The sequence below is a fragment of the Scyliorhinus canicula genome, chromosome 5, assembly GCF_902713615.1.
Source record: "Scyliorhinus canicula chromosome 5, sScyCan1.1, whole genome shotgun sequence".
NCBI classification, from domain to species: Eukaryota; Metazoa; Chordata; class Chondrichthyes; order Carcharhiniformes; family Scyliorhinidae; genus Scyliorhinus; species Scyliorhinus canicula.
Genome location: NC_052150.1, coordinates 86,817,404 through 86,843,964, shown reverse-complemented (window position 1 = coordinate 86,843,964; position 26,561 = coordinate 86,817,404). Strand labels below are relative to the sequence as shown.

The window sequence follows — 26,561 nt, the reverse complement described above, 5'->3', positions numbered from 1 at the left end:
ATCATCACCCTTGAGAAACCATATCAGAAACTGATCATGCACCACCGAGACAAATCATAGATTGATCACGCCCCCCTCAACCCAACTTAAAACACAGCAAACACAATTTGCTCCTATTTCTTAGCACGTCGATAATATCTCACCAGAACTGTTATTCTGTGGTGTCTCAACAGCTTTACAGTAGTTTTACATGCAAGAGATTTCTATCTGCCCAGGGTCAGAAAGACAAATACCTCATTCAAAACTGTGAAAGCATAATGGAATCTTAATTTATATTGCATCACTTTAGTGAAAACGTACCTGTTTGTGTGAAGCTTCTCGAACATTGAGAATTTTACCCCTCAATGGGAACACACCATATCTGTCACGCCCAATAACAGCCAGACCTGACACAGCCAAGGATTTGGCTGAATCTCCTTCAGTCAGAATCAATGTACAGTCTGAAGAATGTCTTCCACCTGATTCAGAAACATATACAAATCCTTTAACTTGCATCTTACTCACTAAAGACTGATGTTACACTAACTTATGAAAAAACATTTACATTCAAATATATATTTTTTATACTTTCATGGGATGTGGGTGTCGCTGCCAAGGCCTGCATTTATGCCCATCCCTAATTGCCCTGGAGAGGGGGGCGGTGGGCTGCCTTCTTAAGCTGTAGTCCACGTGGTGTAGGTACATGGTACAGGTCACAGGTTAAGAAGGTGCTGTCGAAGGAGCCTTGGTGATTTGCTGCACTGCATGTTGCAGATGGTACACACTGCTGCCACCGTGCATCAGTGGTGGACAGAGTTAAAGGTGGTGGATGGGGTGCCAATCAAATGGGCTGCTTTATCTTGCATGGTGTTGAATTACTTGGATGTTGTTGGAACTGCACTCCAGGCAAGTGGAGAGTATTGAATCACACTCCTGACTTGTGCCTTGTAAATAGATGGTGGCAGGTATTGGGGAGTCCGAAGGCGAGATACCCACTGCAAATTTTCCAGCCTCAGATCTGCTCTTGTAATCACAATATTTATATGGTTCAGTTCAATTTCTGGTCATTGGATGTTGATAGTGGGGGATTCAGCGATGGTAATGCCATTGAATATCATGGGGAGATGGTTGCATTATATCTTGTTGAAGATGGTTATTGCCTGGCACTTGTGTGACACAAATGTTACTTGCCATTTACCAGCCGAAGCGGAATTTTGTCGAGGTCTTGCTGGATATAGGCACGGACTGCTTCAGTACCTGCGGAGTCCTGAATATTGCTATATACAATCATCAGAGAGCATCTCCACTTCTGGTGTCATGATAGAGATGAAGATGAAGCAGCCTAGGACCTTGACGGTGTCAGCTCCCTGAGGAATTCCTACAATTATGTCGTGGGACTGAAATGATTGACTACCAACTACCACAACCATCTTCCTTTGCATTCGGTACCACTCCAACCAGTGGAGCGTTTTCCCCCTGATTCCCACTGACCCAGTTTTGAGAATGTATGGACTTGTTCAGTCTCACAGTTCTCCTGCCACAAGCCCCAGATGTCAGCAAGGAGGACTGTGCAGGGTCAACAGGGCTGGGTGTACATCTGTTCCGGTGCTTAGGTCAATGCGGGATGGTCCATCCGGTTGCATTCCTTTGTAGCGGTTTGATACAGCTGAGTGGCTAGAGGGTGTTTAAGAACCAACCATATGGTTTCATGGTGGTCACTATTACCAAGACCAGCTTTTAATACCAGAATTATTAACTGAATTGAAATTCCATCAGCTGTTGTGGTGCAATTTGAACCCAGTCTACAGAACATTAGCTTGGGCTCTGAACTACTAGTCCAGTGAAATTATCACTATACTACTGCCTCCCTCTAGAAATTTTGGCAACTACTGTAGTTTCAAATATGAAACAAGCTCTCACTAGGATCATAACAGGAATCAGCCATTCTATTTTTAACCATGGTTATAAAAGGTAGCTTATGTCATTGTTATTCTAGTAAATATAAAAGCAAAAACACTTACTGTACCTGCATCATTGGCATCATCCAGTTTTGGAATGCCTTTGATTTTGCTGTGTTTTACAGAGGAACACTTCTTGTTCAATTGAGTCTGGGCTTTAAATTTGACCCAATTTAGTATACTTTCAACAATGCCACAGTTGTTTGCCTAGAAGGACCAAAGAAATTTTCATCTCCTTTAAAATCACATGAAAAAGAAAATCTTAATGCAAAACAACTTATCCTTAACCATACAAAAATAGAATAAAACCCCCAAGAATAACGAACTCTTGAGAAACCCACAACACAAGTTTCCAACATGTCAGAAACAGGTATTAAATAGTACTTTTACTGCAGAGAATCATGCTGGAGGGAGAGAGAAAGGATTGACACCTAGCTACAATGGAAGGAATAAAGGAAATCGATAGTTTGGTCAAAAAGGTTGATTCTAAGTGGGTGCTTTAAAACTCGTGAGTTGAGGTCATGAGAATGAGACAAACAGTTTCAGAGGCTAGAGTTAAAATTGCTTCCAATACTAGATAAAAGGGATGGGGGTGGGGGAAAAAGACATGAAGAAACATGGAAGGATAGTGGAGAAGGACGCAATAACAGAGGAGGAAGAATGACATAAACCTATGAGGCGATTTGAAGGTGAAGTTTTAAAATTAAATGTCTTGGGAAAGAGCTGCGAGAGAGCCAACATATGTCAACAAAAGGAGGCATGATGGATGAGTGAAAGATAGCGGTGGACAAGGTGAGTGGCTGAACTTCGGACAAACTAGAGTTTATTAGGGGTAAAGGATTGGAGTTTGGAAAGAAGGATGTTGGAAAAATTGAGTTTGGGAAATAAGGCCATACGAAATAGGAACAGGAATAGGCCATTCGCCCCCTCGAGCCTGCTGTGCCATTCAATAGGATCATGGCTGATCCAACATTCCTCATGTCCACTTTCCTGCCCTTTCCCGTAACCTTTGATTCCCTTACTGAATAAGAATCTTTCTATCTCAGCCTCAAATGTACACAATGACTCTGCCCCCACAGCTCTCTATGCAAGAGGTTCCAAAGACTCACAACCCTCGGAGAGGAGAAATTCCTCCTCATCTCAGTCTTAAATTGAAACTCCTTTATTCTGAGTCTATGCCCTGTGGTCCCAGACACTCCCATGAGGCGAAATATCCTCTCAGCATTTACCCTGTCAAGCCCTTTAAGGATACTATAGGTTTCAATGAGATCACCTCTCATTCTTCTAAATTCTAATGAGTAGAGTCCCAATCTGTTTAACCTTTGTTAATAAGACAATCCCTCCAGTACTCCAGATATGCTCTCACCTATAACCTTGTACAGTTGCAGCAAGACTTCCCTACTTTTATACTTCAGACCCTTAGAATAAAGGCCAACATTTCAGCCTTCCTGAGTACATGATGCACCTGTGTGCTAGCTTTCTGTGCTTCATACACAAGTACCCTCAAGTGCCTTTGTGTTGTAGCTTTCTGTGTTTTTTCTCCATTTAAATAATACTCTGTTCTTTTGTTCTCCCTTCCAAAATGAACAACTTCACATTTTCCCACATTATACTCCATTTGCCAACTTTTTTGCTCTCTTACTTAACCTAACAATATCTCTTTGCAAATTATTTGTATCCCTCGCACAACCTACCTTTCCACCTATTTTTGCAAATTTGGCTACAGTACATTTGATTCCTTCCTCCAAGTCATTAATATATGTTGTAAACAGTTGCGGTCCCAGCACTAATCCCTGTGGAACCCCACAGGTCACCAACCTGAAAAAGAACCCCTTATCCCCATTTGCTGTTACCTGCCCTTTAGCCAATTCTCTATCCATGACAACATATTACCTCCGACACAATGGGCTCTTATATAACTTAACCTTTTGTGATGTACCTTGTTGAAAGCCTTCTGGAAGTCCAAATACAACACATCTACTGGTTCCCTAGTTGCAACTTCCACAGAAAACTCTAATAAATTAGTCAGGCACGATTTCCTTTCATGAAGCCACGCTGACTCTGCTTCATTAGATTATGATTTTCCAAATGTGCTGCTATTACTTCCTAAATAATTGATTCCAACAATCAGACTATAGTTACCCACTTTTTGCCTCCCACCCCACCTTCTGAAAAGGGGTGTAACATTTTCCAATCCTCCAGTACTTCGTGTACAGGGTGGCACAGTGGTTAGCGCTGCTGCCTCACAGCTCCAGGGACCCAGGTTCAATTCCGACCTTGGGTAGCTGTCTGTGTGGAATTTACACATTCTCCCGGTCCCTGCATGGGTTTCCTCCAAATGCTCCAGTTTCCTCTCTCAGTCCAAAAGTGTGCAGGTTAGGTGAATTGGCCATGCTAAATTTCCCCTTACGTGTCCAAAGGTTAGGTTGGGTTGAGGGAGAGTGGGCCTGGGTAGGGTGCTCTTTCAAAGGGTCAGTACAGACTCGATGGGCCAAATGGCCTCCTTCTGCACTGTAGGGATTCTTTGATTCTGTTCTACGATTCTCCAGAATCCAAGGGTTTTTGGAAAATTACAACCAATGCATCCACTATCTCAGTAGCTACTACTTTTAGGATCCTAGGTTGCAAGCTATCAGGACCAGGGGACGTACCTACCTTTAGCCCCTAATACTACTACTTCTCGAGAGATGGTGATAGTATTTAATTGCGCCCTCATTTTTGTAAGTATTAGTGGAATGCTCAAAGTATCTTCCACCATAAAGACTGGTGCAAACTATCTGTGTAACTCCTCTGCCATTTCCTTGTTCCCCATATAACTATCTCCTCAGATTCATCTTCTAACAAAGCAAATGGCCTGAATGACCCTTTCCTATACTTACATGACATATATTAGTAATCCCTTTGCAACAGATCGCTATCATATTTTCAGAATAACCTTTTCCTTTAAAAAAAACATCCACTTTCCCATTTGCACCGGGGCCCTGAAATTCACTGGGATTGGGGTTTCAACGTCACAATGCATATCGGGTTTTTTTAATCTAACAGATTTCCTGCTCATAAACCAGCCTGATTGAAAGATGGGAAAGTTCTACAGAAAGAGCTGCAGCTCAGGATAATTAAGCTGCACAGTTGTTGGGGATGCAGATCGTAGGATTTGTGGGGAGTGCCAGGAGTGACAGCGAGAGAATCAGAGATCTTGTAGAAAGGCGACTCAGTAGAGCCACGGTGATGTGCCATGTCAGATCAGGTGTTGATGATTGTGAGGGTAGAGGTGGGGGAGAATCAATGTGGAGTGAGATTTTGGAGATAGTGAGGGGGTTTAAACTGGGTTTGCTTGTTGGGCCTCAAGAAAACACTCCTGCTCCTCCTACCCACCAGTAGCGAGTAAGAGAACTTATCCCAATGGATCCACAGCCCTTTTCATCTCCTTTTACCTGTTGAGTTTTCAATACCCAAGAAACCCAGTCAAAGGTACAAAATAGTGCTTCAGTAAAAATGGAAGCGCATAGCCTCCTTAAAAAGTTTCAATGACTGATCCACTTCCCAAGAACGGATTGCTCATCTGCTCTCTTAAAAACCAGAAGTGGGCGGCTTCCTCATCCAATTTAATATTTAACCTGCCACCCAAACCTAAACCCACCCATTTTTGTGGGTTAAAATTAACTCCATGTCAATAAGCAAACTACTCACATAAAATTGCAAATATTGATGCATTAACAATGAAATACTAACTGCTTTGAAGAACCTCTCAGAAAGGACACACTTGGAGCCAAAGTTCTTTGGTTGAAGAGTCATGTTTTCTTTTGTTTGAGAATCAAATGTTGGGTTTTCAATCAGGCAGTTGACAAAGACCCATATATGATTTTTTACCTATGTAAAAAGAGAATACGCATCTATTTTTTTTTCAAATTAATGACATGGTTTTTGATGAAAAGTTGCAGGTACAATTCTGCTAACAACTAACCTGAAAAGGTTTCACTGATACACCAGCTTTGTTCTTCTTTTTTACAACTTCAATCAGTTTACTAACAATCTGATCAACTACATAATCAGCATGTCTACCACCCTGTGAAAGTAAGATCTCAATTAAATTCAGAAACTTAATAATTTTAATATGGAAAGAAAAATAAGTATAAAGTTTCTTACTTTCAAAAAGCAATGGTTGAATGCAAGGGTAACTCACAAAAGTGCACTAGTTCTCAAATACCAACCTTCGTAGTAGCAATGCTATTTACAAAGCTGATTTGCTGGAAGCCTTTCTCACTCATGGTCAGGCACACTTCCCAACGATCATGCACAGATTCATGAACCACCTTTAGTGCTACGCCAGTTTCATCCAACTTATCTTTCACATAAAGATCAACATAGCTCCGGAACCCATTTATCTATTAGGCAAAAAATAAAATAAGTTGTCAAAATCAAAACATACATCCTACATATATATCATTGGCTGCTTTTCCTTACCTCCAATCCACTATTCTTTTTCCCTCCTGCATCCCATTTTTTGAAGCTTGTTGTCATTTTTAATGCACTTTCACCCTGAATGAAAGCTATCCCCACATTAAAAATATATTCATTTTGTAATCATTAATTTACTGCGCTAAAATTTTGAATGAATATGCTTTGTAATAGGAGGGTGATGCTGGAGCGGGGTGGGTACATAGTGGCCTGATGTAAAGTCACAAAGACAAACTTGGACAAGAATAATTCAGCCATTCTTAGTTTATGTTTCTAGATAATGTGCAAAGTTCTTCCATCAACACAGCATCCTTAAAGATTTCCATAGTCCACTTAAAGTGTAACAAACTTCTTATAATCAATCCAAACTCTGTCTTTTGCGAGCTTGAAGCCATCTTCACTTGCCCTTGAGCATTTTAATTGAAATACCAGATTTACCTTCTTTTAAATATTCAATACCAGGGAAGTCACCCATTTCTTTCTTTCAAGGATGAAAGGCCCATATTTCTCTTGCCTTTCTCATGAAATAGATTGTTCTTCTGGTCTTTAATGTCTTCCCTCATTGTGGCACTAACCAACAAATGGACCTGGACTGCAGGCACAGCTCAGCAAGACACTGAACAATTTAAGCACAACTTACTTTGATATACATTCTACTTTAAACTCTGGATTATATTTGCTCGTTTGCTGCTTCATATCATTGGACACATTTAGTGCATTGCCTATTAATAGCCCTACATATTTTTCAACATCATTCAAATGGTATTTCAGCTGTCCATTTATTTCTCTGAACAACAACATACATTCATTAATCAAACTTCAATAGTCACTACTTCAATCATACATACTCGGAAAATTAATTGTATATTTTAAGAAGTGTCTCTTCAGATTCAGCTGTGTCTGCGTGAGTTTCCTCCGGGTGCTCCGGTTTCCTCCCACAGTCCAAAGATGTGCAGGTTAGGTGGATTGGCCATGATAAATTGCCCTTCGTGTCCAAAAAGGTGGGTGGGGTTAAGGGATAGGGTGGAGGTGTGGGCTTGGGTAGGATGCTCTTTCCAAGGGCCGGTGCACACTCGATGGGCCGAATGGCCTCTTTCTGCACTGTACATTCTATGATTCTATGATACAGTACTCCTTGTTTGGAATCACTGGCAACTTTCATGCATTTGCGTTGTGATTCTGAACTCGAGTTGCTAATATAAACCGGACAAAATTAGGAATCTGAATAGCAATGGCTAGAACAGTCCACTGGGGACCATTCCCATTTGAACTTCACTCCCTGAACAAGCACACATTGCATCTTGCCCGCCAACTAATTTCTCAGCAATTCTCAAGTCTGGCTTTAAATTCCCACTGCTTTACATCTAAATGTCGCCCTTAATATTAAGCAGCAGCCTGTCTGAATTTTATCAAAATATGTTTTGGAGAATCTTTTGGTTGAGACATTGAACCAAAGTCCTAACTGCTCTTTAGGTGGACGCAGAAGATCCCATGGTACTGTATCAAATAACAGTTGAGTTATCCTGGTGTCCGTTCCAATAATTATCCCTCAATTAACATCACAGAAAAATTATCTGGTCATTATCTCATTACTGTTCATGGAATCTTGTTATATACAAATTAGCTACCACATTTCATACATTACAACATCTAGAATATAATTATTTGACTGGAAAGTGCTGTGAAACATCCAGTGATCAAGAAAGACATTATATAATATAAATGCAAGTCTTTATTTTCAAGCCAGGTATACCACATTGAATGGCTTTTAAACAATCTGCCCAGTTATCTTCTCAAAACACATTCAAGGAGTTTGGGAAGGCAAAGTGTCCATTTCTGAATGTGTTAGTTGTCATTTTACTGGGTTATGATCATTGAACCATTTGTAAATATTACTGATAACAGGTGCAATTATTTTACTAGCTATGAATGAGAAGCTGACAAAACTGTAGTTATTTGTTACCCTCTTTGAAAATGGGCATCAGCTGTGCTAGCGTCTAACGTGCAAAGACATTCCCAGCAGCTCTTTCCTGACGAGAATCAACATCTCGTTGATACACTACAATAATAGTGTAGAGGGACTTTAGAAGGGTTTCACAGGACGGTGCAACATCGTGGGCCGAAGGGCCTGTACTGCGCTGTAATGTTCTATCTCATAACCCATGTCTTAGCAAATGCCATTATTCCTATTTGATTCAGATAGAAATTGCTAATTTGACAGTATTACAAAAAAATGGAGTTTGAACCTATATGTATATTTTTTTAAGAGTCTAATGTAGTTAAAATCAACTTATTTTTTAACCAATATTAGGAAAATGCTGACGGATTTAAAGAGATGATTTTTTTTTTGTTAACATTTATACTCCAGGTGAAAAATGCCAGCATTGGGGAAATAAATCATTTTTCTACATGACACACATTTTTAGAGAATGGGAAAAGTACTATTTTGTATAATGAAGTCCTCATTCACTGACTAAAGTATCCTAAACTAACTTAAGTGTGATCACTGGTGTCACATCTTGAATAAGGTGAAAAGCAAATCTAAGCAATGATAGGTAATGATATATGGTGAGGAGCCAGTGATTGAGCAGAACACAATAATAGTGAGGCACATTAGAGAAGGGCACAGCAGCATATGGGATAAATCAGGTGTCGCCAAAGTGTTCCATCCAGGGAACCCTTTTGATCTCCCAAGAGTACCGAAGGAACCCAGAGAAATATTCTTATTGAAGGATTCATCCACAATATTACTGCTCAATAGGCACAAACACACAAAACCCAACTTGAAAGTTGTTTCTATACCTTATATGTGTCCACATTTTTATAATGAAAAGTTCTGTTATTCAAGAATACTTCCGTTTAACTTTTTGTCATTTTTAATGGGAGCACCCACTCACACCATTATACAATCTCCCTGCTCTCAGAAACCCCCCCTTCAACCCCAACCTGCTCTAGACCTGGCTCTTCCCGAGGCCTCCCTCCAGTCCTGGCTCTTCTACCCCCGCCCTCCCCTCTCTTCCTGCTCCCCCTCCCCGGGGTCCCGGCCAAACTGACCATAGATCACCTGGGGGAGTCCCACAGAAGCCCATTTTGGGAACCCCTGGAATAAGTAATGGTGATATAATGGATGAGTGGGGAAACTCAAGGAGGTGTAGAACTGCAGAATTTGATATAGAGGATTCCTTCCAGTGATCTCCTGCACCCTAACCCTAGCACCTCACCAGCCAATCTGCACCTGTAAGTTCATGTTCCCTTTACCTGCCCAATGTCTCATGACTTGCATTCACTTCCTCATTATGATGCAACGCACACCCAAAAAGGAAAAGACAGCAGAAAAGGAAGAAGCAAAACAAAGAGATAGAGAGAAAAACAGTAAGCAACAACATTTAGGCAATAGAAACAGCTAAGATGGAGACAATATGCCTTTGGCTAACTCTACAGGAGATCCACTCATAATTGCTTTTGCTAACCAGGAGGAAAATATGCGGTTTAACTACAGTTTTGGAAATCTGGCATTCAACAAAATTTAGCTCAGAAAAGTTAAATTTTAAACTTGTGCTATTAATGTTCTTCACCCCATTGTCACCTGTCCTTTAACTGGAGGGGCTGATGTATCCCTCTCCATGATTGGTCAACGTGTTTGCAATTTATACATGATGGAGATCAACTATGCCAGTTTTATTCTCTATGGAAACAATTCCCTTCTACACCACGCAACAGCTCATAAGAGACAAACTTAGAACAGAATGCTGAAAGCACCACCCCCCGAAAAGGCACAGGTTTGGAAATGTAATCTCTTCTCAAATTAGCATTTTAGCAAAAACGTTGCAGTGGATTATTTAGCACAGGTCAATTCGCCAACTGAAAACAATATAAACCAGTCCTCCCAGCCCACTCTTGCATACTTTAAATGTTACATGTAGATTCCATAGTCTAGGATATTTCTTCAAGGCACAAAAAAAGAAAATAAACTAAAGGTAATTTTAACATTCGGCAAAAACGTAGTTTAAAAATATAGATCTTTCAGTTGGAAGCAAAATGTTAATACACCTGATCTACTGATTGCCTCTAAACATGCCTCTAAACATCCTACAAGTAATTTAAACAAATCTATATATATATATATATATATATTAAAAAAACAACTTACTGGCAGTTTCTTTCCATTGAACATGACTTTGACTCCCTTACACGACCCAGCTACATCATAAGCTCTTCGTGTTAAGAGTGCCACTATATCTTTATCTAGTTTTTCCATCTTGAATTTTGACAGATCAGGTTGGAATGTAATACATGTATAATCATCACCATCAAAGTACTTTATCTTCGGATCAGATGATTTGTTCATATTATTTGTCCATGTCTGTTTAAAGAAAACATAAATACTTGAAGTTTTGTTAAATTCCATCTCATTCATAGCTTAGGTATTAAATTTAACAAATATTGCTGTTTTTATTTTGCACACATTTCTAACATGATTGCAAAGTCATTTTGCATATTGTTTATAGTTTAGCAATTACAGATGATCTCTCATCCACGATTAAAGGCATAAATGTAAAAGGATCCACACACATGCAATTCGAACGATGCTGGACCCCTTGCTGACTCAGCAGGCTGAGAGGAGCTTTTCGTTTGCAAGACAAAAGTTATATGAGTTTAGAAACAAGCCTTGTAGATACCTGGCCTTTCTTAGAAAAAAGAGGGCTAACTATAAGGCCCAGTCGTAGATTCCAAGGGTAAGAGAATGATTAAAACACAGGATACCAACAAAACATTTAAGGGTTTTTTTGTTGATTTATAAAAACAGACCAGTCTGTGGGGATGCAGCAACATTTATGGAGTGCTTCTTCTCTTCTCTTCACCTCCCAACAATCTGAGGACCAAAGGTTGGTCCTGAATGCTCCTATTTCTAAAGGGGAAGTGGCTCTTGCCTGGTAGGACCACAGGTCCTAATAGCTTTGGGTTTGAGTATTACAAGGAATTTTAAAAATTGCAAATAGATCCGCTGATTAGGATGTATAGTCACTCAGTTGAAGCAGATCTGCTGCCGCAGATGTTCCGAGAAGAAAATATTTCTTCAATTCTGAAGGCAGGCAAGAATCCTGAAGTGTGTGCATCCTATAAGCCAATTTCACTCCTAAATGTAGATTTGTGGTAGCCTGGACGGGATTCTCCCTTTGATCATCCAGGGCGATCAGACTAGGTTCGTAAAAGCCAGAAATCATGTAACAATATCAGGAGATTATTAAATGTATGCAAATGAGGTGTTGCTATTTGTTTCTAAATCGGACGTTTCTGTCCCTGCTATTCATTGACGTGGTAGGATGATCTAGCCTCTTGTCCGGTTACAAAGTCAATTTTACCAAGTCTGAGACTTTGTTCATTTTTCACTTAGGTGGGGCTCCCCTTATTTGGTTATTGTGGATACCCTCTCCTATGAACAGTTTATGGGGCAAACTTCCTCCCGTTAATTGCGTTTATTAAGTGGGACCTGCACCATTGGCCCTCCTTGTCGATATCGTGGTGGGGCAGGATAGCGATAAGAAGAATGTGTTGCCAAGGTTATTTTATCCTTTAGAACATAGAACATAGAACACTACAGCGCAGTACGGGCCCTTTGGCCCTCGATGTTGCGCCGACCTGTGAAACCATCTGAAGCCTATCTGACCTACACTATTCCATTTTCATCCATATGTCTAACCAGTGACCACTTAAATGCCCTTAAAGTTGGCGAGTCTACTACTGTTACAGGCAAGGCGTTCCACACCCCTACTACTCTCTGAGTAAAGAAACTGCCTCTGACATCTGTCCTATATCTATCACCCCTCAATTTAAAGCTATGTCCCCTCGTGTTGGTCATCACCATCCGAGGAAAAAGACTCTCACTGTCCACCCTATCTAACCCTCTGACTATCTTATATGTCTCTATTAAGTCACCTCTCAGCCTTCTCCTCTCTAACGAAAACAACCTCAATTCCCTGAGCCTTTCCTCGTAAGACCTTCCCTCCATACCAGGCAACATCCTAGTAAATCTCCTCTGAACCCTTTCCAAAGCTTCCACATCCTTCCTATAATGTGGTGACCAGAACTGCACGCAGTACTCCAGGTGCGGCCGCACTAGAGTTATGTACAGCTGCAGCATGACCTTGTGGCTCCGAAACTCAATCCCCCTGCTGATAAAGGCTAGCACACCATATGCCTTCTTTACAGCCCTATTAACCTGGGTGGCAACTTTCAGGGATTTATGTACCTGGATGCCGAGATCTCTCTGTTCATCTACACTACCAAGAATCTTGCCATTAGCCCAGTACTCTGCATTCCTGTTACTCCTTCCAAAGTGAACCACCTCACACTTTTCCGCATTAAACTCCATCTGCCAGCTCTGCAGCTTATCTATGTCCCTCTGTATCCTATAACATCCTTCAGCACTATCCACAACTCCACCGACCTTCGTGTCATCTGCAAATTTACTAACCCATCCTTCTACACCCTCTTCCAGGTCATTTATAAAAATGACAAACAGCAGTGGCCCCAAAACAGATCCTTGCGGTACACCACTAGTAACTGAACTCCAGGATGAACATTTGCCATCAACCACCACCCTCTGTCTTCTTTCAGCTAGCCAATTACTGATCCAAACCGCTAAATCACCTTCAATCCCATACTTCCTTATTTTCTGCAATAGCCTACCATGGGGAACCTTATCAAACGCCTTACTGAAATCCATATACACCACATCAACCGCTTTACCCTGATCCACCTGTTTGGTCACCTTCTCAAAAAACTCAATAAGGTTTGTGAGGCATGACCTACCCTTCACAAAACCGTGTTGACTATCGCTAATCAACTTGTTCTTTTCAAGATGACTATAAACCCTATCTCTTATAACCTTTTCCAACATTTTACCCACAACCGAAGTAAGGCTCACAGGTCTATAATTACCAAGGTTGTCTCTACTCCCCTTCTTGAACAAGGGGACAACATTTGCTATCCTCCAGTATTCCGGCACTATTCCTGTCGACAAAGACGACATAAAGATCAAGGACAAAGGCTCTGCAATCTCCTCCCTGGCTTCCGAGAGAATCCTAGGATAAATCCCATCTGGCCCAGGGGACTTATCTATTTTGACATTTTCCAAAATTGCTAACACCTCTTCCTTTTGAACCTCAATTCCATCTAGCCTGGTCGACTGAACCTGAGTATTCTCCTCGACAACATTGTCTTTCTCCAGTGTAAACACTGATGAAAAATATCCATTTAACGCTTCCCCTATGTCCTCTGATTCCACACACAACTTTCCACTACTATCCTTGATTGGCCCTAATCTTACTCTAGTCATTCTTTTGTTCCTGATATACCTATAGAAAGCCTTAGGGTTTTCCTTGATCCTATCCACCAACGACTTTTCGTGTCCTCTCCTCGCTCTTCTTAACTCTCCCTTTAGGTCCTTCCTGGCTAACTTGTAACTCTCAAGTGCCCTAACTGAGCCTTCATGTCTCATCCTAACATAAGCCTTCTTCTTCCTCTTGACAAGTGCTTCAACTTCCTTAGTAAACCACGGTTCCCTTGCTCGACAACTTCCTCCCTGCCTGACAGGTACATACTTATCAAGGACACGCAGTAGCTGTTCCTTGAAAAAGCTCCACATTTCGATTGTACCCATCCCCTGCAGTTTCCTTCCCCATCCTACACATCCTAAATCTTGCCGAATAGCATCATAATTGCCTTTCCCCCAGCTATAATTCTTGTCATGCGGTATATACCTATCCCTGCCCATTGCTAAAGTAAACATAACCGAGTTGTGATCACTATCACCAAAGTGCTCACCTACATCTAAATCTAACACCTGGCCGGGTTCATTACCCAGTACCAAATCCAATGTGGCCTTGCCCCTTGTTGGCCTGTCTACATACTGTGTCAGAAAACCCTCCTGCACACACTGTACAAAAACTGACCCATCTATAGTACTCGAACTATAGTATTTCCAGTCAATATTTGGAAAGTTAAAGTCCCCCATAACAACTACCCTGTTACTCTCGCTCCTGTCAAGAATCATCTTTGCAATCCTTTCCTCTACATCTCTGGAACTATTCGGAGGTCTATAGACAACTCCCAACAGGGTGACCTCTCCTCTCCTGTTCCTAATCTCGGCCCATACTACCTCAGTAGACGAGTCCTCAAACGTCCTTTCTACCGCCGTAATACTTTCCTTGATTAACAATGCCACACCCCCCCCCTCTTTTACCATCTTCTCTGTTCTTACAGAAACATCTAAATCCTGGAACCTGCAACAACCATTCCTGTCCCTGCTCTACCCATGTCTCCAAAATCACCACAACATCGAGAGCCCAGCTACCAACCCATGCTGCAAGTTCACCCACCTTATTCCGGATGCTCCTGGCGTTGAAGTAGACACACTTCAAACCAGCGTCTTGCTTGCCGGTGCCCTCTTTCGAACTTTTAACCCTATCCCTGACCTCACTACTCTCAACATCCTGTACACTGGGACTACAATTTAGGTTCCCATCCCCCTGCTGAATTAGTTTAAACCCCCCCGAAGAGCACTAGCAAATCTCCCCCCCCAGGATATCGGTACCCCTCTGGTTCAGGTGAAGACCATCCTGTTTGTAGAGGTCCCACCTACCCCAGAATGAGCCCCAATTATCCAGCAAACCAAAACCCTCCCTCCTGCACCATCCCTGTAGCCAAGTGTTCAACTCCTCTCTCTCCTTATTTCTCACTTCGCTAGCACGTGGCACGGGTAACAACCCAGAGATAACAACTCTGTTTGTTCTAGCTCTCAGCTTCCACCCTAGCTCCCTGAATTTCTGTCTCAAGTCCCCATCTCTCTTCCTACCTATGTCGTTGGTACCTATGTGGACCACGACTTGGGGCTGCTCCCCCTCCCCCTTAAGGATCCCAAAATCACGATCAGAGACATCACGAACCCTGGCACCTGGGAGGCAACACACCAACCGTGAGTCTCTTTCGTTCCCACAGAACCTCCTGTCTGTTCCTCTAACTATGGAGTCCCCAATGACAAGTCCTCTGTTCCTCTTCTCCCTTCCCTTCTGAGCAACAGGGACAGACTCTGTGCCAGAGACCTGTGCCCTATTGCTTACCCCTGGTAAGTCTTTAGTCTTTTATAGATGCTGCCAATCTAGTTGTATTTTAGAAACTTAAAGGCAATCAATGGGATACTCAGCTCATTTATATGGAACAAAAAGAAGCCTTACTTGAAGTTGGTTAAGCTGCAGCTCGTATGGCTCAAAAAGAGAGGGAGTGGGGGTGGAGGTGGTTAGGGGTGCTCAATATTAAAATGTATCAATTAGCCTCTCATCTTAGATTCACAAGGGAATGGGTCAGAGAGACCCCTCCTCCTTTTGGCTCGATGTTGAAGCAGGTCAGTCTGTATACTCCTTACAGGCCCTATTGTTTTACAGGAATTACAAGGCTGGGTCTGTCAAGTGCGAAAATCCTATAATTATCAACACTCTGGAGCATGGAGGGTGGCCCATCAGATGGCAGGGAGTTCAAAATTAACTTCCTCTCTTTCTCCCATTCAGGGCAACCCGGATTTTTCACCAGGTCTTATGGACCATGGATTCGATATCTGGAGAGATAAAGATATTTGTAGATTGGGTGACATGTTTAATGGTGCTTCCTGGTCATCTTTTGAGCAGCTATGCGAACAATTTGATATAAAAAATGAGTTTCTCGGGATATGCCTGCAACTTGAAGACTTAATCCTTAAAATGACAACAGGCATCTGGAGGTTTCTGTTACCCCGGTGGAAAACAATTCTGATCTCTGTCAAACCGAAGCAATTAATCAGCAAATTTTATGGCACTTTGTGTTCTAGATCCTGTGCGAATATATTAGAATCACTGTGGTCTTGGGAAAAAGACGTTGCAGCCAGTATTGATTAGGAGACCTGAGGTAACATGTGGGAAAATGCCAATAAACGCCAATAAAATTTCAGTCTGTAATTGAATAAAGGGGACTCAGTTCAAAATATTACACTGTCTACATATTACACAAAGCTTGATACACAGGTTTGACCCCGATATATCTGCATTGTGCCAAAAGTGCAAGGTAGTGAAGGGAGACTACATGCACTGTGTGTTGTCCTATGTCAAAATGAAATTCCACCGGTCTGGTTTAAAGAACTGAAGGAAATATTTGGCATGGCCTTAGAATTTGATTCTTTATTCCAAAATCTGGTACTCCCAGATAGGCGAATTATTGATGCTAATGAAAGAAGGCTGTAAAATATCCCAACATTTTGTGGCACAGAACTTCAAAAAAGGTAAATCTGGCAGGTGTCTCTTAGGCAAGAGAGGCAGAGAGGTTTAGGAGTGAAATACAGAGCAGCACAGTGGCGCAGTGGGTTAGCCCTGCTGCCTTACGGCGCCGAGGTCCCAGGTTCGATCCCGGCTCTGGGTCACTGTCCGTGTGGAGTTTGCACATTCGCCCTGTGTTTGCATGGGTTTCGACCGCACAACCCAAAGATGTGCAGTCTAGGTCGATTGGCCACGCTACATTGCCCCTTAATTGGAAGAATAATGAATTGGGTACAATAAATTTATTTTAAAAAAGGAGTGAAAACACATTCTGATCTAAACGCACACAACGCTGGCAATAATGGAAAAATTAAAGTCTGAGATATGGAAGGGGTCAGAGCTGGATGAGTACAGATCTTGAATTGTTTCAGGAGGTAACAAAGACAGGGAGGGATGCAGCTATGGAAGGATTTGAAAACAAAGATGAGAATTTTAAAATCAATGTGTTATTGGATTGGGAGTAAAGCCTGCACCAATCTTACAACTCATTGCCCAAATGATCTGCATCTCTCCATTCCCCGTCCGTTCATGAGTCTATCAAGATACATCTTAAATGTTGCTATCGTGCCTGCCTCCATCGGCAACGCGTTGCAGGCACCCCCACCACCCTCTGACTGAAAAACTTTCTCCCGCACATTTCCCTCTCTCATCTTGGGCTGGATTCTCCCGTTTTTGCGACTGTGTCCCCAAGCCGTCGGGAAAACTGTAGTCTTTTACTCAAGGAAAACTGGCGATAAAAGGCCACAGAGTCCCCGTTTTCCTGGGAGCTAGCAGGCAGCTGTCGTAGAGCTCGCAACTCCCGCACTTCCGGGTCCGAGGCCCCTCATGCGCACGGCGGCAGCCTCCAGTGGCTGCAACATGCTCCATGGTGGACTCAGCAAAATAGTACCCTGGATCGGCAAAATAGTGCCCCATATCGGCCACTCGCGAGCCCCGGACCACCCACCCACATTGCCCCCAGCTCCCAAAGAAGCCCACCCCCCACCTGTCGAATGGCCTGCCCCCGACTGAGTCCGCAGCCGCCACGGGAGGATCCCGGGCGGTGGGACCATGAGAGAACGACGCCGCCGGGAACTCGGCCGGTCAGCAACCGAGCATCATGGAGCAGAGCTCAGACAACGTCCTGAGGCGGTGGATACTCGGCGCAGCATATTCCACAAGTACAACGATTTTCAGGGAGGGGGGGTGGGGGGGAAGAGAATTTGAAAGCTGGCGCCGCTTCCGATTTCGGTGCCAAAACGGATTCTCCGCCCGTCACCGAACGTGTTTTCAGCATCGGGGAGCGGAGAATCCAGCCCCTTAAACCTGTGCCCCCTTGTAATCGAGTCTTCCACCCTAGGAAAAAGCTTCTGACTATTTACCCTGTCTGTACCTCTCACAATTTTGTAGATCTCAATCAGGGCTCCCCACAGCTTCCATCTTTCCAACAAAACCAATCCGAGTTTATTCAACCTCTCCTCAGAGCTAACAAAGGCCGGTGCAGACTCGATGGGCCGAATGGCCTCCTTCTGCACTATAAATTCTATGATTCTTATGGACTGAACTGATCTTTCCACGCAGCGTCTCTACAGTTGTAGCACTATATACACACCGTATACTTCGACCGTTATCTATGGGTTTTTTAATATAAATTTAGAATACCCAATTATTTTCTTTTTCCAATTATGCGGCAATTTAGAGTTGCCAATCCATCTGCCATGCACATCTTTGGGTTGAGGGGGTGAAACCACGCAGACACGGGGAAAATATGCAAACCTTGGTCCTCAGCGTCACAGGCAGCAGTGCTAACCACTGCACCACCGTGCCACCCACCCGCTATCTATGTTTATGTATTTTCGTTACGTATCCTCATATTTTTATCGTATGTTCTATGTTTTTCATGTATGCAGCAATCTGCCTGGACTGTATGCAGAATAATACTTTTCACTGTGCCTTGGTACACGTGCCAATAAATCTAAATCTAAATTATCACCTTCTGCACTTCAAGAAGCTAGGAACTGCTTCTCCTTTTCCCTAATGAAATTTGGAGGTCATTTTACCATCCTTATTTAATTTAATTTGTTTGTTAATGAATTTAAGGTCATATTTGTTTCTTGAGTTTATTTTTTCTTGAATGCATTTATCCTGCATCCATAACAATATTGTATTTAAAAAGGTGTTCTCACTAGCTGATGAACTTGTTCTCTGCTAATGGTCTTACCAATAATTGTTCTTTCCATGCCTCCTCCCTCACCCCATTACCCCACTCCTCGTGCATCTAATTTTAACGATTCTCAATTGCTGCCTCAAGCCTCGTTCGTTACAAGCTTCTTTCTTCCTACTTAGCTTAGAAGCAGTTGGTCTCTCCTGTACCAGTTCTTTAAATTTTGAAAGTGTTGCCAGTAATTTATGAAGGCAGTATTATTCCTACACTAAGCTAACCACTTATCTAGATAAAAGTTTTACAACATACCCCTTTCCCAAAAAGTACATGCCATACATTATGATGAATCTCATATATTTGAGTCGAGTGGCAATTCTCATTAAGTCGTTTAATTCTGTTTCACTCCAAGCCTTCATTTCTAGCTGTCTCTTCCTTCAGATATTTAATTTCTTTCCACATTGATAGGCAGAATCTGGCGTCAGTAAATGAATATGCATTTGGGTAGTTGCACACTCCATCCACCACCTCAGTTTTCTCATCTTTTCACAATATTCATCTCTACATGTCAATGTTGCCCTGGTTATGCAGCTCTCCAGCTCCGACCTCTGATGGTGCACTGTACAGGTCTTGTAATAGCCTGGCCATTTCAATAGTTTGTGATGATTCATATTTATCGGCCTAATAATATACATTTGTCCTCAAAATCTCCTGGCCTTTTGTCAGTCCTTGTAAATTACTTCCTCACGATTGCAGTAGTCTACTATATTAATTTATTCGGGAGTAATTTTGGATTGTGTTCTGTAAAGACTACCATTCTGCAGAGAATGTGATATAAAGTATAAATACATGGCGGGGTTTTCAGTCATGTCAAGAAGTTAAAGGGAAGATGTATTTTCTGTAGTTTAAAGTATCAGTTATTTAGGTGATGTTACTTTTAGTGTATTTGTAACAGTAAAAGTCTCAAAAAAATGTAACATCTTGTGTGAGAGTTTGTCACTGGGAATTCAAATCTCTTTTTAAAAGATATTAGTCTCTAATAAGCAAATCAAGAACTTAGGATATTTATATTTTAAACTGGAGGCACGAAAATTCAGGATCTGATAAACTTCACAATCTTGGCAGGCTTTATGCAAAAAGCACAGAAATAGTTTCAGTAGTTACATTGTAGCAAGATACAGGTTTATGAATAATAAAGGGAAGAGGAAGCTTATTAAAACCATTTATACAGTAGGTGATTAGAACACATGGGATGCTCTTTTTTAATATGTTTTTATTAGAGTTTTATCATTTTTACAGATAACGCAGCAACTTTCAAAACACAACTAGTACAGTACGGAACAATTATTACTGCAAACATAAGAACAGAGAAAGACAGGATCATTTCAAAACTATGGGCCTTGAGAACTAGTGCCTCTAATTGCACAACAGATCAATCAAAGAGTTGGGGGTGGGGGAAAGAGGTTAAAGCCATACAAACATGGTAGAATGAGAGGCAGCATGGTTTTATGAAGGGGAGATCGTGACTCATTAACTTGATCGAGTTTTTCGAGGAAGTGACAAAGATGAGGGTAGGGCAGTGGATGTTGTCTACATGGAATTCAGTAAGGCTTTGACAAGGTCCCTCATGGCAGACTGGTACAGAAGGTGAAGTTGCATGGGATCAGAGGTGAGCTGGCAAGATGGATACAGAACTGGCTCGGTCATAGAAGACAGGGGGTAGCAGTAGTAGGGTGCATTTCCAAATGGAGGGCTGTGTCTGGTGCTCCTCAGGGATCAGTGCTGGTACCTTTGCTGTTTGTAATATATATATATATAAATAAATATGATTGAGGAAAATGTAACTGGTTTGATTAGTAAATTTGCGGACAACACAAAGGTTGGTAGAATTGTGGATAGTGATGAGGACCGTCAGAGGATATAGATCAGTTAGAGACTTGGACGGAGAGATGGCAGATGGAATTTAATACGGACAAATGTGAGGTAATGCATTTTGGAAGGTCCAATACAAATAGGAAATATACTATAAATGGTAGAACCCTTAAGGGTATTGATAGGCAGAAGGATCTGGGTGTACAAATACACAGGTCACTGAAAGCAGATGGAGAAGGTAGTCAAGACGGCATACGGCATACTTGCCTTCATTGGCCGGGGCAGTGAGTTTAAAAACTGACAAGTCATGTTGCAGCTGTATAGAACATTAGTTAGGCTGCACGTGGAATGTAGTGTTCAATTCTGGTCGCCAAGGGATCCTGGGAAGCACAGAGGATCAGAGGGACCTTGGTGTGCATGTACACTGGTCTCTTAAGGTAGCAGGGCAGGTAGATACTGTGGTTAAGGCAGCATACCGCCACAACCGGTTCACAGCAGACACTACCTCCTGACCCATAGCCCAAAATCAGAAAGGATAAACATATCCTCCACGACAGTCCTTAATATCGGGGCCCCACAAGGCTGCGTACTTAACCCCCGACTACACGCCCTATACAAACAAGACTGTGGCAAAACCTGGCTCCAACTCCAGCTACAGGTTTGCTGATGACACGACCATCGTGGGTTGGATCTCGAACAACGATGAGTCAGAGTACAGGAGAGAGATAGAGAACCTAGTAGAGTGTGGTGCAACGACAACAATCTGTCCCTCAACATCAGCAAAACTAAGGAGCTGGTCAGCTGACTTCAGGAAGCAAGGTATCGTACATATCCCTGCCTGCATCAATGGTTGAGGTGGAGATGGTTGACAGCTTCAAATTCCTAGCTATGCACATCACCAACAATCTGTCCTGCTCTACCCATGTCGACGCTACGACCAAGAAAGCACCTATACTTCCTCAGGAAACTGAGGAAATTTGGCATGTCCATATACACTCCTCCCAATTTTTACAGATGCACTCTATCTGGCTGCATCACAGCCTTTTATGGTAACTGCTCGGCCCAAACCCATAAGAAACTACAAAGATTCGTGAACACAGCCCAGTCCATCACACAAACCTGCCTCCCATCCATTGACTTGGTCTACACCTCCCACTGCCTTGGAAAGCAGGCAGCATAATCAAAGAGCCCTCTCACCCGGGTTATTCTCTCTTCCAACCTCTTCCATCGGGCAGGAGATACAAAAGTCAAAGAACACGAACGAACAGATTCAAAAACCACTTCTTCCCCTCTGTTACTAGACTCCGAAACAACACTCTTATGGACTGAACTGATCTCTCCACGCATCTTCCGTACAGAGTAGTACACTCCGTATGCTTCACCCGATGTCTATGCCTATGTATTTACATTGTGCATTTATCGTATGTCCTATATTTTTCATGTATGGAACGATCTGTCTGGACTGTACGCAGAACAATACTTTTCACTGTACCTCGGTACACGTGACAAAAAAAAACAAATCCAAATATGGCATACTTGTCTTGATGAACCAGGCATAGAGCTTTAGAGCAGGGAGGTTATGCTGGAACTGTGTAAAATGTTGGTTAGGCCATATCTAGAATATTGTGTGCAGTTTTGAAATCCATAATATAGGAGGGATGTGACAACACTGGACAGTGTGCAGAGGAGATTTATCAGGATGTTGCTTGGGCTGGACAGTTTTAGCTATCAAGAGAGATTGGACAGACTGGGATTGGTTTCCTTGGAGCAGAGGAGACTGAGGGTTCGCATCCCCACCCGGGTCACTGTCCGTGTGGAATTTGCTCATTCTCCCCGTGTCTGCATGAGTTTCATCCCCACAACCCAAAGATGTGCAAGTTAGGTGGGCTGGCCACACCAAATTGCCCCTTAATTGGAAAAGAAATAATTGGGTACCTAAATTTATACTAAAAAAGAATACTTAGGTAGTGTTTTTTGATCAGCACAGACATGATGAGCCAAAGGGCCTTTTCTGTGCCATAGAAAACAACCTCTATGATCCAAGGATTGAATCTTGAATCAGGACCATACATAGTCTATGTAATCACCCTCGACTACCAAACATATTAGGCACATCGGAGAAATAGCAGGATCAAACTTGTATCTCAAACTTGGTGTAATGTGCAAACAGTGCAATATCTTGAACTGGATTTCCTTCATTTTGTTACATACCAAAATTGTATTGGCATAATCACATATATTACCCCATGTCCCCTCCTCAATGTCAGTTGCCAAGTCTCTTTCCCCAAGACTGCAAGGTACCCAATATACTCACAGGATCTAGAACACAAGGTATCACAAAACGTGCCAATTAACTGTTTAGGCTCCACAGAAGTCAGGATTTTTTCCACTGGGGAAATAGAAGTGTCAAGATGCATAATTGCCTTGTTAAGGATAAAATCTCCAATTTGCAGATACTTAAAAAAGGGGTTTCACGGGATGCCAAACTGTTGGCATAGCTGCTCAAAGGATGACAAGGAGGCACCACCGAACACATTTCCCAGCCTCTATTTCTCCAATAATCGAAGCCATGGTTCATAAGACCTGGTGGGAAGCCTGGGTTGCTCTGAATGGGAGAGAGTTGGAAGTCAGTTTAAATCTCCCTTCTAATTGACGGATCATCCTCTGCACTTTAATAGAGTTAATAATTATAGGATTCTCATACCTAGCAGAGCACAATTTAAAGTTCCCTTTTTTGCAGCACGGTAGCATTGTGGATAGCACAATTGCTTCACAGCTCCAGGGACCCAGGTTAGATTCCGGCTTGGGTCACTGTCTGTGCAGAGTCTGAACATACTTCCCGTGTGTGCGTGGGTTTCCTCCGGGTGCTCCGGTTTCCTCCCACAGTCCAAAGATGTGCAGGTGAGGTGGATTGGCCATGATAAATTGTCCATAGTGTCCAAAACTGCCCTTAGTGTTGGGTGGGGTTACTGGGTTATGGGGATAGGGTGCCGGTGTTGATCTTGGGTAGGGTGCTCTTTCCAAGAGCCAGTGCAGACTCGATGGGCCGAATGGCCTCCTTCTGCACTGTAAATTCTATGATAAATTCTATGAAAACAACAAGGCCTGTAAAGGAGATGCCAACTCAATATCAAACATAATGAAGGAGGGATCCTTTCTAACCCAATCCCTTATGAAACTAATTCAAGAGGCTAATTGGTCCATTCTAATATTTGGCACTCCCAATCCCCCCTGAGAACCTGAGAGCTGCAACTTAACCAACTTCAAATGAGGCTTCTTTTTATTCCATATGAACAAGCTGATTACTCCAGTGATCTCCTTTATGAACTTAGCAGACAATATGATTGGCAACATCTGTAAAGGATCGAGCAATCGAGGCAACATATTACAAAGAAAATTACAGCACAGAAACAGGCCCTTCGGCCCTCCCAGCCAGATCCTTTATCTAAACCTGTCTCCTATTTTCCAAGGTCTACTTCCCTCTGTTCCCGCCCGTTCATATACCCGTCTAGATGCCTCTTAAATGATGCTATCGTGCCCGCCTCTACCACCTCCGCTAGTAAAGCGTTCCAGGCACCCACCACCCTCTGCGTAAAAAACATTCCACGCACATCTCCCTTAAACTTTCCCCTCTCACTTTGAAATCGTGACACCTTGTAACTAACACCCCCACTCTTGGAAAAAGCTTGTTGCTATCCACCCTGTCCATACCTCTCATAATTTTGTAGACCTCAATCAGGTCCCCCCTCAACCTCCGTCTTTCCAATGAAAACAATCCTAATCTACTCAACCTTTCTTCATAGCTAGCCCCCTCCATACCAGGCAACATCCTGGTGAACCTCCTCTGCACCCTCTCCAAAGCATCCACATCCTTCTGGTAATGTGGCGACCAGAACTGCACACAGTATTCCAAATGTGGATAACCAAAGTCCTATACAACTGTAACATGACCTGCCGACTCTTGTACTCAATACCCCGCAAGCATGCTATATGCCTTCTTGACCACTCTATCAACCTGCGTTGCCACCTTCAGGGTACAATGGACCTGAACTCCCAGATCTCTCTGTACATCAATTTTCCCCAGGAACCTTCCATTGACCATATAGTCCACTCTTGAATTTGATCTTCCAAAATGTATCACCACGCATTTGCCTGGATTGAACTCCATCTGCCATTTCTCTGCCCAACTCTCCAATTAATCTTAATCAATGCAATCCTACCCAGCTATGATATCAGTAGGGAGGACCAACGGGTCCCACCTAATAGACGCAATCCACTGAGGTAAATTAGTCCAGTGGAGTAGCCTAAAGAAAGGAGTAATTACAATACCCAGATAGGTAAAAGCTGAAGGGGACCACCTGAATGGGAAATTAGCAAGGTGAGCAGTCTACCTCTCAACCCTCCCACAGGCATAGCCTCAGAATTGGTCAAATTAATCTTAGAACTGAAACAAATGCTATATCTATCTATCGCATCAATAATAGCAGGAACCAAATGTCCAGCCACAATACAAATAGCAACACATCAATGTAAAGCGTGATCTTATTCTGCATCTCCCCACTGTACAGCCCAAAAGCCAAAGGCTCCTGTCAAAACGCCTCCGCCAAAAGGCTCTATAGCCCATGCAGCAAGGAGGATGAGGGGCACTCCTGCCTGGTCCCTCTCTGAAGGCCAAAATTTTCAGATCTATAAGCATTAATAGCACTGCAACTAAGGGTCTTTGATAGAGCACCTGCATCCACTTAACATATTTCTCTCCCAACCCAAATCTCCGCAACGTATAAATTAGTTCCACCTGTTCAAGAACTCTCTCTGCATCCAGGGAAATCACTAACCCATCTGACACCCGCTTTTGAAGATTTTGATAACATTCAGTAACCTTCTGACATTATTGCAAGAGGTCCAACCCTTTATGAACGCAGCCTGACCACCCCGCCCCCCAGATGATCAACAGGAGAATTCCCTCTAAACGCCACACCAACACTTTAGATAATAATTTCAAATCAACATTCAGGAGCAAAGTTAGCCTACAGGAAGCACATAAAGAAATATTTGCTTCTCCAAGTGTCAGTGGCAGCATACCTGCCTCTAACAAATGAGAGTAGAAACCAATTAATGGATTTATCAACAAGTCATTAAATCCCCTGTAAAACACACTCCCAAAACCATCTGGCCCAGGGGCCTTACCCAGCTGGAGCTCCCTAATGGCCACAGCCACCTCCTTGCAGAGATAGGAACATTTAGGACCAGCTGTTGATCCTCCGATGCTGTAGGAAGCTAGAGGGAAGAAAAGAAGCTTCCATATGTGTCTCCAGACTGGCCCATCTTGTAAAACTGAGAAATAAATTCCTAAATGCCTTATAAATATCCTCAGTTTTAATTAAACTGTTAGGTTGGAATCTAGCACAGAGAGGATAGGCAGAGAATCGGCCCTCTTCTTAGTCAAGAAAGCAAAGCATTTACTCAGCTTGTTCCCGAACTCATACAATTTTTGCTTTGCAGACTAAAAACTCCTCTCAGGCCACTGGATCAGCAAGGAATCAAGTGCCGTCCGAGCCGCACTAATATCCCTCAACAACTGCCAGTTGGGGTTCCTCCCATATTACCTCTCCGCTTCAGCCAATCTAACTTCCAACTGGTGCTGACTTTGAAGTACTCTACGCGTTTTGTTGACTGTACTGGAAATAACTAACCCCTCAACCTTGCAAGTCTCCCAGAAAATGGAGGGTGGTGGGGGGTCACTCAGAAAGGGAGTAGACAGAGTAAAAAAACTCCCATCGTTCTTAGCAAAGGATTTATCCCTAAGCAAGG

At 42.6% G+C, this 26,561-nt stretch overlaps 1 protein-coding gene across 4 annotated transcripts in view; it reads right to left on the bottom strand.

Annotated features, from left to right (window-relative positions):
* LOC119966108 (DNA topoisomerase 2-beta-like) overlaps positions 1-26,561 on the bottom strand; it is a 221,267-nt gene that overhangs the window by 128,992 nt on the left and 65,714 nt on the right. For all 4 annotated transcript variants that reach the window (XM_038797331.1, XM_038797332.1, XM_038797333.1 and 1 more), the window contains 6 exons: positions 10,546-10,758; positions 6,149-6,322; positions 5,902-6,003; positions 5,670-5,807; positions 2,006-2,144; positions 301-458 (listed from right to left, as the gene is read on the bottom strand). In XM_038797331.1, coding sequence (XP_038653259.1) covers positions 301-458; positions 2,006-2,144; positions 5,670-5,807; positions 5,902-6,003; positions 6,149-6,322; positions 10,546-10,758 — 924 coding nt within the window. The remainder of the gene's footprint in view (positions 1-300; positions 459-2,005; positions 2,145-5,669; positions 5,808-5,901; positions 6,004-6,148; positions 6,323-10,545; positions 10,759-26,561) is intronic.